At 40.5% G+C, this 15183-nt stretch overlaps 1 protein-coding gene across 5 annotated transcripts in view; it reads right to left on the minus strand.

Annotated features, from left to right (window-relative positions):
* The window catches only part of ERC2 (ELKS/RAB6-interacting/CAST family member 2), an 840807-nt gene that overhangs the window by 341343 nt on the left and 484281 nt on the right, over nt 1–15183 (minus strand). For all 5 annotated transcript variants that reach the window (XM_030570319.1, XM_030570317.1, XM_030570316.1 and 2 more), the window contains one exon: nt 14836–14996. In XM_030570319.1, coding sequence (XP_030426179.1) covers nt 14836–14996 — 161 coding nt within the window. The remainder of the gene's footprint in view (nt 1–14835; nt 14997–15183) is intronic.

A 15183-nucleotide genomic window follows, 5' to 3' on the forward strand; every position in this document is an offset into this window, starting at 1 on the left:
TTTCTGAGGGTGGGGGTGATTTGTGCCTATTTCAGAATAAACATAAGACAAGCTGCCATGTGATGGAAAAATTGTAGTTTCTACTGTTTGGACATAGTGAAGCTATGAAGAAGGGAATTACATGGCAGGGGTTTGTTTTGTTTTATTTTGTTTTACATTTTTACTGACAAGGAAATAGAGAAGGAACAAATGGGCAATATTCCGTACATAAAAACTAGAGAGGTGATCAGAGGAATGTGGAAAAATAAAGATGGGGGTGATAAAAGTGAAAGCAGCAGCTGCATCTCCTTCCTTACCAGATTCTGCAGAAGACCCCACACTCATCTGTTTCAGTGTGCAAGGTTGGGGTGGTATGTGGCTGGGCACATTCAGAGCTGGGGGTTTGTCACTTCATGCAGCAGCATCACCCCAAAACCCATAACAATTCTTTGTGGAATTTCCAATAGAAATCATCACTTAAACATGAAACCTCTTCGTTTTCAATATCCATATCTCCTACTCCCCAAAACTGACTGAGGTAGGGTATAAGTATGTCTGGAGACATGGCAACACGATCTCTAACAATAATATGCTGTGAGGAGGTAGGAACTCAGAAAATAACAGCCCATCCATACACATTCCCTTCCTGCCTTGCAGATGCCTTGAAAATACGCCTGGATCACTGGTCTGTCTCACAACTGGAGGGCCATGCCCACGGTGGAATAGAAAACCCTCTTGCTGGAAGGGATGGTACCTCAGGAACCTTGCAAGTTACAACTTTCTGTTTACAAGTAACATACCCTGTGCAAGGAACATGATGATGTAAAACAAGATAAGTTTAATCTAGTTACAACTACAGCCCTGTTACACAGCATCGTACAATGTAAAAATGATGAGCAATACAGTTCAGAAAAAAAAATCTGTTTTCCGCACCTGTTTGAAGGGGATCTTTCCCCTAGAATCCAAGCTTGTATATTTCATATTAGAGAGCTGAAATTTGGTCACTCCCCCAATTATGAATTGTCCGGATTCAGCAGCTGTTACTATTCTTTTTCTAATTGGCTGGGTATGACTGGTTGAATTCCATGTAGATCAAAAGGATTAGAACGCATCCTTTGTAATTGCACACTGTATGCAGTTGAACTATTGTCATTCGGTATATTGTGTGAAGGCCATATCATTAGTGAAAAAAGCACCACAACCATTCCCTGGTGAAAAGGAAAACTGTGTTTTTGGTCTGTACATTCCAAGCACTTCCTAAGTGCAAGGGCTGCTACTGTGCTCAGCTGCTGCAAAGGGAACACAAGACATGACAGCGGCTCCTTCAACCTTCTATGCCCTGGAAATGCTCAGGCAAAGACCAGGCACTGTATTGCTCCTTTTTTCATGTTCTGAAGATTGCCTGAATTAGTCTAATGACATTCCAATGCCAAGTTCCATCATGTTATGAAAATAAATTATAACTATAACCTACAGAACAAATTATAGGAAGAGATGGTATACTTTCTTCCTTGTGGGAATGAATAACCAAATGTCACAGATTTTGTCAAATAAAGCCATGGAGAAACCATAGCATTTTACCCTAAAAGCACTATTATTGGCCTCTCATCTAAACAGACATGTGATGATAGGCATGTGTCTTTAAATGACTGAAGCAGTTTGCCAAGTAAATAGTTCACTCACATTATTCTCACAGAGAGAAGCATTTTATTGCCCTGTGTCTCTTTAGAGTTTTTCTTTTTTAAACATCTTTTCGTTTTGGTCAAGCAAACTTCTGTTCCAGAGAACAAAGCCTTCATTTGGATTCCTCTAATCTTTATGGTGTTTGCAAGGTGGTGTCAAAAAAGTTAGTCAAGGCATGCTGAGCTACAGGTCTGTGGGGCAAAAAGCTGTCACAGGAGACTTTCCACCCACCTTAGAAGGAGACCACATTACCATTCTAACTACTTCCTATGGAAGTCACAGTTGTATCAACATCCTGCTGTTTTGTTTGTATTTAACTTGGGATATGACTCTCTATACTCTCAGCATGAATCCTACAATTAAATGGAAACAGTCCACAGGTTACAAAAAACAGCCTACTAGTCCACTTTTCAAAAGGTATATTTTTAAAGACAATCAATTTGTTGCCTGTTTATTGATCATTATAGTATATATAATTATAGCTCAAACAGAATAATGTAAAATGTTAAATTAGTTTATGAAAACACTTTTTCTCCACAACTATACATTAGCAAAGTATCTAAGGCATATTCAAATCAACAGCGGATGACTGCTTAAATAATTCACATCATAGGGAAACTTTGTGTTAGGACTGAGCAAACTATTTAGAGAAAACTGTTAACATTCATACTATTTTCAGAAGAGTAGACTAGAAAAATCTTATCTTGGTATTTTTGTGTAGATTTGGAGTTTATCCAAACAGTACAGGGAATCACATAGTATCATATACATCCAGTCCTATTTATTCTACAATTATCCTCAGGCACTGCTTGTTAGAACAACTGTCTTGAAACTAATTCAGTGATATGTCAATATTTTTACAGGAACATCCACAAATATCTTCCAGGTACCACGGGTACCTCTGCAGAGAGAGATGCAGGTAAGGGACTGTATTATCCACTTATTTGTTTTCCTCCTTGAACAAGCACAGTGTTGCAAACTATAACAAATGAAGGAAGCAGCATCACTTCACAAACACACTTAGGTCTGGTCTACACTGCAGGGTTAGGTAGAATTTAGCCACGTTAGGTTGATTTTAAAATGAATGCGTCCACACAACCAACCCCGTTCTGTCAACTTAAAGGGGCTTGTAGCAGGGTGGACCACTGCTTCGGCCATGAAAGGGTTAAAACAGCCCTGGATAAGGGCTGGGGCTGGAGAAAGCAGCCTTTTAGGCTGGGCTGATTGGTGGAAGTGGCAGCAGCTGGGGCCATGCCCCAAACTGAGCAACAGGCCCTTATATAAGGCGGAGAAACCAGGAGCACAATCAGTCTCTCTCTCTAGCTGTAGAGGGAGATGGACCTGGCTGTGGGGAGCTAGAGACTGGGTGCCTAAGTGGAGCAGGGCTGGGGAGCTCGTGCCTGGAGCCCAGGCTACAACCTAGCTTTAGGCCACGAGGTGCTGGGGGTTGCAGGAGGCAACCCAGGGGTAGGCCAGGGCAGCAGGTCCAAACCCTCCTTGTCAGTGATGACTTGGCTGATACTGCAGTCTGCCCTAGGGCGTGGGGCTAGACAATGACTGGCAGTAGCCATACACTGAGGCAAGGTGGGAATAGAGAGTGGGGGCAGCACCCTCTGTAAAAGGGCACTGGGTCCAGGGAGGGGCACGGGGCCAGTAGCTGGAAAGGCGGATCACCGGGCTGCAGAGGGCGCTCTGGACACTGGACTGAGCTAATTCCCGAGGGCGACCAGTAGGAGGTGCTGCGGGGGTGAGTCTGCCCGGTTACAGGGCTCTTAAAATCAACTTCTGTACTCCTGGGAGTAGCACTAAAATCTACCTTGCTGGGTTGAATTTGGGGTAGTGCAGCTGCAAATCAATGGTACTGACCTCCAGGAGCTATCCCAGAGTGCTCCAATGTGCCCGCTCTGGACAGCACTTTGAACTCCAATGCACTAGCCAGGTACACAGGAAAAGCTCTGAGAACTTTTTGAATTTAATTTCCTGTTTGGTCAGCGTGACAAACTCAGCAGCACAGGTGACTATGCAGTCCCCTCAGAATCGTAGAGTGTAGAATGTTTCTATGCTTCTCCTATCATCTCTGTCCCTGAGGTTATCGCAGATAGAAGGCAAAAAAACCCACACTCGCGATGACATGTTTTCCGAGCTCATGCAGTCCTCCCGCCCTGATAGGGCACAGCTTAATGCATGTAGGCATTCAGTGGCAGAGGCCAGAAAAGAATTAAGTGAGTATGAAGAGTGGAGGCAGGACGTGATGCTGAGGCTAATGGGGAAGCAAATGGACATGATGAAGTGTCTACGGGAGCTGCAGGAAAGCCAGCAAGAGCACAGAATCCAACTGCATCCACTATATAACTGCCTACCCTCCTCCCCATGTTCCATAGCCTCCTCACCCAGACGCCCAAGAACTCAGCGAGGAGGCTCTGGGCACCCAGCCACTCCACTCCATGACAGAAGGCTGTCATTCAAACAGTTTGATTTTCAGTGTGGCTACAATAAGCCATGTGGCCGTGTCCTTCTCTCCTCCTCCCCCACCTCCCCTGGGCTACTTTGTCCGTTATCTCATTTTTTAAAAATTAATAAAGAAAGAATGCATGGTTTCAAACAATAGTTACATTATTTTGAAGGGGGGAGGGTGCTTGGCTTACAGCGATTTAAAATCAACAAAGAAGGCTGGTTTGCATCAAGGAGAAACATACACAAAACTGTCACACCATAGCCTGGCCAATCATGAGACTGGTTTTCAAAGCCTCTCTGATGCGCAGTGCATCTTAATGTGCTCTTCTAATCGCCCTGGTGTCTGGCTGCTCAAAACTGGATGCCAGGCGATTTGTCTCAACCTCCTACTCTGCCATAAACGTTTCCTCTTACTCTCACGGATATTATGGAGCACACAGCAAGCAGCAATAACAATGGGAATGTTGGTTGCACTGAGGTCTGACCTAGTCAGCAAACAGCGCCAGCGAGCTTTTAAAGTTTGTGACGGTGAGCTGAGTGGGCTCCATGCTTGCCGTGGTATGGCGTCTGCATGGGTAACCCAGGAAAAGAGCCACAAAACAATTGATCGACGTTGCTTTCACGGAGGGAGGAGCAACTGATGACGTACCCAAAACTACCTGTGACAATGTTTTTGCCCCCTCAGGCATTGGGAGCTTAACCCAGAATTCCAGTGGGTGGCGGAGACTGCGGGAAATGTGGGATAGCTACTCACTGTGCATCGTTCCATAAGTCAATGCTAGCCACGGTAGTGAGGAAGCACTCCACTGACTTAATGCGCTTAGTGGGGACATACACAATCGACTGTATAAAATCGATTTCTAAAAATCGACTGCTATAAAATCAATTTAATTTCATAGTGTAGACATACCCTTATATTAACAAGACATCATTAGCTTGAATTGTGTCAGTTTTAAAAAATAAGGTAAAAGTACTTTCAGGGACTAAACCTACCTCTAATTCACCTTGCTATTCTTTTCTATTTTGTTCAAGTGCTTTTCTCTCTCCTATTGCTGCATGAAAGACCCACACAAACAACAGGGGATACTAAATAACTTGATGACTACTCACAATGACTTAACCAGCAAAGATAGGGAACGACAGATAACTTCACAATACTGAGAGTCCTCCTCCAATACAATCCCTCAAAGATGTCCCTATTGTCTGTTACAGCTATCCCCCTACTCCATTTTGTTTCTTACAGCTGTCCCCATAATCCATTTTGTTTTTGTTCTCCTCCTGTGGCCGCCCCTCCCTGGCTGTTAAGTTGTTTACCAGGGCCACTGCCCTTCTCAAAGGGAGGGTCCCTTAAGTTGTTTACCAAGAGCAATTGCCCTTCTCAAAGGGATGGCCACTTGTGCTGCGTCCTAAGTGGGACCACTGCCCTGTTCAAAGGGTTGGTCCTGTTATCACCTTGTTAAACCTGGGCTTTGTGTAGGGAAGGCAATGTCCAGAGCTGCAAGACCTAATGTGTTTTTAAGATCCTGGACATGATTCATAGGCCTCAAGTGCTTTTGAGTCCTGAGGTGTGAACTCACACCTATTGTTCAGGACTCTGCCCAGGTACATCTCTGTGCTCACCTGCAGTTTTTCCCTGTGTCTCCTCTCCTGTGACAGAGGGAGCCTATCAGGAAACTACCTGAGTCTGCCTTTAAAAACAGGCATTTTTAAAACAAACATTGGGAAAGGTTCCTGCATTGCTGCCTGGTCTGATCAGCCAGGGGTTCTGGGGGGCCTTTCTCCGCTCTCGTTTTATTTTTGAGCGTACCCCCGTTTAAAAAAAAAAACCATGAAGAACGAATTGCTGCCTGAGAGATCTCCTGATTATCGAGACCGTACCGAGCCCTCCTTGCTTCTTCTGATGTTGTTGCTGCTTCTGCCTCTGCTGCTATCTTGGGGACTGGTAAGAATCCCTCTGTGAAACTTTCCATACTTTTATTTTATTATTTTAGCTGCTGGCTCTGTTTCCCCAGCACACAGACTCAAGCTAAACCTTGGTCTGTGTCTTAAAACCTCTCTTAAACTCCATGGCGCTTTGCCGCTAAAAATAAGTTTGTGCCACCGCTAAGCTCTGCTCCTGTGGGCTTTGCTTCAGAGCTCACTGCTTTCAGCCATATCCACTGCTGCAGCCACCATCCCTTGGCTTCCTTGGGGGGCTGCCTTGGGAGCTGTATCCTGGGCACATACTACTCTGCCCTCTATGACTTCCCCATAGCATAAGGTGCACCATAGGTTTTGCTTTTTAGTTTAATAAGTCATAGTTTGCTAAGATTGTAGCGCTTGTAAGTTTCACCTGCCTTGCTATAGTTGCTGTTTTGTTGCTCCGTATAGTTGCTTGTTATAGTTTGCTTAGAATTGTGATATTTTTTGTTTTGCCTAGTCATTGGTTAAGATAGATTTAAAAAAGCCATTGCCTGGTCGTATTCTGTACCTGTTTTGTTACTTTGTATAAGCGGCTTGTCATTTTATATAAATTTGATTAAGTTAGACGATGGATAAGGTTTTTGCTGTTTGAATTAGTCTTCCCGCTGTCCCTATCTTTCCCTGAACTTTCCCGTGTCTGTTTTTCCCCACTCCAATTTCTCCCTCTGTGTACTTCCCCATGTCTCCCTGTTGTAACCCCTTGCTGCTTCTCCCCCTGTGTAACTTCCCAAACCCTTTGCCGCTTCTCTCCTTTTTTTTGGGGGGTGTCCCTCCAGCCCTTCCTTACACCTCTCTGCTGCCTCTCCCTGTATCCCCTGTGTTCGTGCTCCCGCTTCTCTGCTGCCCCTCCCCTACCGAAGATCACCATCACACTGCTCCGTTTGTCTTCACCCCGCTGCTCCGCAACTTCCCTGAAGTGCTCTCCGCTGCTGCAACCTGTTTCTTCCCTCAGCCATCTCCCCCATTCTCCACGTGCCTTCCCATCGCTTGCATGTTCAGCGCCCTCCCCTCTTGCTGCTCCCAGACTCCCCTTAAGTGCGCTCCAGCTGCTCTTGTCTCCCATACATCCAGCCCGCAGGCTCCTGTAGACTGCTCTGGGCTTCACCCTACAGGATTTCAGAGTCTCTCGCTGCTTGCAGCTGCACTCTCCTCTCATCAGTTGCCACTGATCATTCACTCCCCTCCCCACTCCTGTTTCTTGACTCAGCCTTTAGGTACACTCTTGCAGATTATCTGCTATTACAACCTCACAAATTAAGTCATTAATTTTCTTCTATGCTGTTACATTGCATAATTTCACTTATCACCCATATTGTATCATTGCACTGTGATTCACATTTTACTTGTGGTTATAACACCCCATTGGTCGCCTCCACTTTTCTGATAGGCTTTGTATTTGCATTGATGCCACTGTGTTACATTATATATATAGCTATTAACCATTTAATACATTCTGTCTGAGATTGTTGACCATTTCATATAGAAGCTACCATTTTACTTTGCATTTCTTTTTGGTACATTTTGCATTCCACACTGTATCTAGAGTTGTTCCTATATAAAATTGAGTTGCTTATTGACTGTACTGTATCCCATTGTGCTGAACCCCACTTACTGCACCCCACTGTTAGAACTCCCTACACTGTTCAATAAGAACCCCCCCATCACTGTCTATTGTAAACACCCTATACACCCCATCCCATCGTATTTCATTGTTAAATTCCCACCACTTCCTTCTTCCTTTAATAAAAAAATTAATTGGCACCCCACCTGTGTGGTAATTGCTCCCCAAGATCCCATATACCTGCGGGCAGGGATACCTATGAGTATATGCTGGCTCCTTCCCTCCTATATATTTGCCATCAACAAGGCCCTAGAAACATTTCCTTCCCCCCACCAAATTACCCAAATGAGACTGTCCCCCCCTCAGCTCCACCTGGAGCCAGCCAAGGTCTCCCCTACCAAAAAACAAAAACAACAAAAACCCTTTCCCTTTGAAGAGCAGGCAGGGAGAGAGCTGAGCAACTTCAGAGATCAGCCTCCTGCCTGAAACTGGCCTCTAGTAGCAATTGCAGCTGCCTCTTCCTTGCTTTGCAGATCAGCTCAGTCATTGATTAGTGGGAGAAAAGTGATCAGCTCTGCTGCAATATGCAGCGGCCTCAGATTTTCTTTCTCTCCCTTCCTTTCTTTTCAGGTGAGGCTGAAAGTTTGGTGGGAAATAAAACATGGGAGTGTTCCCCTTGTCCCCGTAAAATTGCAAACATGATATACACAGGTGCTGCCAAAAGCACAAAGAAAACATACCGAAAAACAGGGACAAGTAATGTTTTATTTCCTATTCTTTCAGTTATAATAACCACAAGTGTTCCTATGACAATGGAAGTGATTTTTAAGTTGATGGTATCAACCACTCATTGGAGACTCTTATGAAAAAATGAACAGATATTGTGGATAGCACATCACAGTGTTCTGCTTGTGCTATTCAACGTGGGGAAGGATCATTTGATTGGGGACCTCAAAGTATTGTCCCTTTATGGTACAATCTGGCCCATTCTAAAGGGCGAAATAGTTCTTCAAAAATATTTTTTCCTGAGTATCAGGATTAAGTCATCTCTGGCTGGACTGCCTTAGCAGTACCTATAGGATACCTACCTATACACTGCAGCTGGGAGCTGCTTCTCAGTGCATACAGACAGATGCAGGAGCTCTGCTCAAGCTAGCATGCTAAAAATAGTAGTGCAGTCAAGATCAAAGAGGTGGCATCTTGGGTGAATTGCCTGGGTAATCCCACCCAGACTCCCTAGGTACATACACAGCTAACCCAACCCATCACCTCTGTCATCCTGGTTAAACTGCTGTTTTTAGAACCATAGCTCAAATAGAGTTAGTGTGTGTCTGTCTACCTGCGCTGGGAAGCACACTCCCAGCTACAGTGTAGACATACCCATTGTGATGGTATGCACTATCAAAGGCAAGGAAGTTACCCAACTTTCTCTTCCAATTGCTGGCAGGAATTCTGTCTCAGGTTTACTAAGAGTCCCCTCCAATACATCACTGGACTGACCAGATGCTTAAAATAAAAATTCAATGTATAATATTAACGTCTCAAAAAGTATGGATGCACTAATCTTCAAGTCAAAACAGTGACGTTCAGTTTCTGTATAATGTGTGGAACTGAACCTGTGAACACTTATTACCAAGCGTAGTGCTTACCACCCGCATCAGTTTTTGAGATCCTAATTTTAATCACAGCATTTTGCAAGAAGTCAATTCACAGATTTGTTTTTAAAGCAAAAATATCATTCAGTTTCAGTTTAGCTGTTAAGGAATTTTGTTAATGTTTAATGGTTGCAGCTTGGAATTTTTTTATATAGAATTAAAAATGGAACAGAAAGTGTGCCAATTATCACTCTACCATCTTACTTTGTGTGATATATCCATTCCCCCGCTCTTCATCTGTATTCATCTTTATAGACTGTGAGCTCTTCCGGGCAAGAATAGTATCTTCCTCAGTGTAAGATAATACTGACACTGTTAGGAAGATAATAGTGACCCTATCCACACATTGAAACCCACTCCACATGAGGAAATAAATAAAGAATTAAAGGAAGGTAATATAATTAATGCCAATCAACAAGGATTTATGGAAAATAGTCTGTCAAACTAATTTGATTCTTTTCTGATGTGAATACAAGTTTGGCTGATAAAGGTAAAAGACTGGATGTAATATATTTAAATTTCTGCAAGACATGTGACTAGGATGACCAAATGTCCCGATTTTAGAGAGAGAGTGCTGATTTTTGGCTTTTTTTTTTATATATAGGCTCCTATTACCCCCCACCCCATCCCAATTTTTCACATTTGCTGTCTGGTCACCCTACATGTGACTTGGTACCACATGAATATTTGTTTAAAAAACTAGGAAGATACAAAATTTCCATGCCACACATTAAATGGATAAATGCAAATGTATACATCTAGGAATAAAGAATGTAGACCATAGTTACATGATGAGGGACTCTATCCTGGGAATCTGTGACTTTGAAAAAGATTTTGGGATTATAGTGGATAATCAGTTAAACGTGAGCTCCCTATGAGACACTGCAGCCAAAATAGATAATGTGATTCTTGAATGCACAAACAGGGGGATCTTGAATAGAAGTAGAGAAATTATTTTATTTCTATATTTGGCACCGGTGACACTTCTACTGGAACAGTGTGTTCAGTTTTGGAGTACACAATTCAAGAAGGATGTTAATAAATTAGAGAGGGTTCCGAAAAGAGCATGACAATGATTAAAAGATTAGAAATGCCTTATAGTGATAGACTTGAGATGCTCAATCTATTTAGTTGACATAGAGAAGGTTGAGGTGTTTGGATTACAGCCTACAAGTACCTACCTGGGGAATAAATATTTAATAATGGGGTCTTCAATCTAGGAGATAAAGGTATAATGTGATCCAATGACTGGAAGTTGAAGTTAGACAAATTCAGAATGAAAATAAAGTGTAAATTTCTAGCAGTGAGAATAATTAACCATTGGAACAACACACTAACAGTCATGGTGGATTCTCCATTACTGATAATTTTTAAATCAATATTGGATGTTTTTCTGAAAAAATTGTTCTAGGAATTATTCTGTGGAAGTTCTACAGCCTGTGTCTATAGGAGGTCAGATTCGTTGATCAGAATGATCCCTTCTGGCCTTGAAATCTATGAAGATGAAGGAAACCTTTCAAGGTAAGCATTGAGTTTCCATAAGATTTGTAGTTTTCCACTCATTAAGTACAAGGAAAGGACTCAGTCCTAGTATGTATTTTTAAATAGCAGAGTCTAATTTCAAGACATTTGAAACATTTTAAGAGACAGTAAATTTCTGAAATCTATATTAAATTATTGACATTATGCAATACAGAAACTTTTGAAAAAATAGTATATTTTACATAATAATTAGCTCAGTGATTTTATTATGCTTAGAAGGCACTGGTTATAAACCATGCAGAAAGCATTAGGACCAAATAGGCAAAATAATGGATTTGAACATATGGTATATTCTGATGTTAACATGTATGCATTACTCCCATTAATGCCAGTATGAATTATTTGTGCACATTGAGAAAAAAATATGCACCATAACAAAAATATTTTCTCCAGAAATTATATAACTATTTATTGTCAATAACATGCAATTCTTGCACCAAACTTTAATATTGCGGAATTCTTAAAAAAATAAATCTCATCTTTTCACATATTAACATCAAGCAAAGAATATAAGGACATGTTTATCTCATTCCATTGAACTTCCTCTTCTTTGAAGGGTACTTATCTAATGAGTGGAGCTCTCTCTCAGAGTCCAGATCAAAAAGCCCAATTAGATTATGGACTGGATCAGGGGTCGGCAACCTTTCAGAAGTGGTGTGCCGAGTCTTCATTTATTTACTCTAATTTAAGGTTTCGCGTGCCGGTAATATATTTTAACATTTTTAGAAGATCTCTTTCTATAGGTCTATAATATATAACTAAACTATTGTACGTAAAGTAAATAAGATTTTTTAAATTTTAAAGAAACTTCATTTAAAATTAAATTAAAATGCAGAGCCCCCCAGATCAGTGGTCAGGATGCAGGCAGTGTGAGTGCCACTGAAAATCAGCTCGCGTGCCGCAGGTTGCCTACCCCTGCACTAGATTAAGTTGCTACCTGGTTTTATTCTAAACTTCTTTAAATAACTTAGTATACATGGAGACTTGTAATGATAACTGAAAATTTGTCTACAACTGACAAATGATTATACCCAGTGAATGAAGATGGATCTTGGCAATGTCAACCAGATGGGTTTAGAATTGAGAGCTATGTTTGGAACTTTAACATAATATAAGCATAGGAAATCATCATGAAAGTTCTTAAGTACACACTTCATGCCTGTAAGCCAGCAGTCACAAATTGTACCTACTCAGCATTAAATAATAAAATGATAAATATCAGTTATAGAGCTATGGTCTGGTCTGCTAATTAAATTAATACATTATCAGAGAAAAAGCAGATGAATAAACACTATGCTAGAACTGTCAGTATTCTGTCATCAACCGTATGGATCTAATTTGATTCACGATTTGATTATGAGAATATAATGTATATTTATAAAAATAATTAAATGCCATGCAGTTTTGAAATGCTCTTTCATTATGTTCCTCTTTTGGTAAGCAAGTATATAAAATCAAACTCCTTTGACCCATGTTTGTGAATTATTCTTATTGGACTATTTAGTAAATATATTATACAATGTACTGCAGATTTTATCAAAATATTTTCCTTTATAATTATATATATAAAGATGTAAATTCACATTATAAATTATACATCTTATATGTTCTAAAACAATATTTAGCATTAATATAGCTCTTTTATCCACAGAACTCAAAGCACAATTTTTTACATGTATATATTTTCTATGTTTTCTAAACTTTTTATTAAGGCAAAGTTACAATAACATTTTTTTAAAAAGTAGCTTTAATGCAATAAAAAGACTGTTGTAACAAGCACTTAAAAAACAACAACATTAAGAAATTAAGTGCAGGTCTCCACTAAAAAGTGCCTTTGGAAAAATGTCTCCGTCAAGTTCCTCATTAATGTGTGCCTCATTGCTTTCCATGTCATATCAGCTCTATTTACTATCTCCTGGCTCTGCAAAATCATCCTGGATTCTGACAGTCATGATAAATTCTTTCCCTATCACACATCATCACAGGTGATAGAGGTTATGCTGACCAAGGCACAGATACACTTATGCAGACCTACTATATTAAAATTATATCATCAGATAATCCCATTCAAATTTAAGGATTTTCCCAAACATTAACTCCGCCTTATATCACATCTCACATAGTGGTATTTTATGGTATACTGCAAAACAATAATAAATTAACATCTGTTTTATTTACCAAGGAAAGTAGGCCCAATCCTATTCCTCCATAAATCATTAGCAAAATTCACATTGATTGCAATAGGACTGGATCCCTGTGATAGGCTCGAGGGAAGTCCCACATGTCTAGAGAGAAGAGACTTCACAAAAGGCTCAGGTTTAAACTCCAACCCTCTCTCAGGAGTTTTTAAAAATAGATGGAGTTACAACTGCTTAAAACTGGAGTAATGAAGTAGTGAATCAAGTGGCCAAACTGCAAGAGAAAATGACAGTTAGGAAACCCTCTGCTGCCTATGAATACAGCCCTACCAAATTCATGGTCCATTTTGGTCAATTTCACAGTCATAGGATTTTAAAAATTGTAAATTTCATAATTTCAGCTATTTAAATCTGAAATTTCACAGTGTTGCAACTGTAGGGGTCCTGACCCAAAAACGATTTTTGAGGGGGTCACAAGGTTATGGTGGCAGGGGTTTGCGGTATTGCTACCCTGACTTCTGCGCAGATTCTGGCGGCAGTTCTGTCTTCAGAGCTAGGCGGCTGAAGAGTGATGGCTGCTGGCCACGAGCCCAGTTCTGAAGGCAGAGCCACTGACAGCAACAGCACAGAAGTCCAGATGGCATGGTATGGTATTGCCACCCTTACCTCTGCACTGCTGCCTGGAGAGCTAGGCCCTCAGTCAGCAGCCGCCACTCTCTGGCTGCCCAGCTCTGAAAGCAGCAGCGCAGAAGTAAGGGTGGCATGGTATCGTAGATCCACCCTTAATTCTGCTCTCAACTTACATATTATTTGATATCTCTTTTTCAGTTTGACATATGCAGAATTAAACCATATGTATACATGTGTATGCATTGTATGGTGTATTTAGAGCAACAATATTAAATAATTTCTTTATCAAATGGACTTACCTTTTTTTTTTATAACTATATGGACATCTGCCCTGTACAGCAAGAAAACTAAGGAAAGCTAAAAGTTAGAAATGGCCTGTTTATTTTACTTTTAATTTTACAATATATTTCATGTTCTTTGAATTTCCTGTCCATAATCATCACTACATAATTACCAGACTGGTCAAGACACAACAAGGTCATTCTTCTCTAGCAAGCCACCAATTCAAAGAGTTTCACAGCCTTAATGCATTATAATTACACATATTTTCCTTTATTGTGGGAAGGAAGTTAAATTTAAATTATAGGCCTCTGCAACCTTTTTAGTTTCTTAAGCGTAAGATAGAGATAGTGTTATATGCTGATATTTTTATGTCATTTCAATTTAGTAAGCTTTACAACATCTATATAAAATTGACCTTCCCTTTCCCTCTCATTTGACACTCTAACAGGAAATCCAACATGGAGCTTTTCTCAGGATTCTTACTGAAAGATGTGACCACGTCCTAGTTTTAGCATAATTCAGTGGACAAATTTGCTTTGTGCCACAGGTGAACCCTTTTCACATCAGAATAAGGCAGAACATTATGGAAATTTAAAACACTGATAATGAATGGAGACAGATTCATATTAAAATATTTCAGAAGTCTCAACTTAAGTTAAACTGTGCTGATACTGTAATAGCATCTAACACTACAAGGCAAATGGAAGTTATAACAAAACACTTTTTCAAGAATTCTACCTGTGTGTGTTGCTGACTTCCCAATAAATACTACTTTCATAATCCAAGGATATTTTATTGTATTTCTTCATTTTAGAGGGAACCTAACTCACATACATTTCTTAAGAGGTCCTGAGTTTCAGACGGTTTAAATATGAATACAGTACATATACAGCAGGAAAAATATTGAAATTGCAATGCATCTAGTATCAAGAGGAGTAAATGTACTTACTTCATTTCTAATATTTCTTCCAGCTGTTTTCTCCGCTCTATTCTGAGGTTAGCCAGATGTGCTTCTTTCTCAGCCAGAGACTGCTGTGTTGAGGCAAGACGGGCTTTGGTAGCATCCAATTCTTGTCTGGTCTTTTCCAGTGCATTCATCAGTTCTTCTAACTAAAAAGCATAGATTGTTTAAGTTCCATACTCTTCATAGCAAATAATATTTTATAAACACAGAAAAATCATAGTAGGGCTGAATATAAGTGGAAGCATCCTTCAAATCCATTCCTATTTTTTACTGGTTAAAAAAAAAACCAGTTCTTAAATATCAGGAAATGATCGAGTTTCCAAGAATCCATCT

This window comes from Gopherus evgoodei, chromosome 7, assembly GCF_007399415.2.
Source record: "Gopherus evgoodei ecotype Sinaloan lineage chromosome 7, rGopEvg1_v1.p, whole genome shotgun sequence".
NCBI classification, from domain to species: Eukaryota; Metazoa; Chordata; order Testudines; family Testudinidae; genus Gopherus; species Gopherus evgoodei.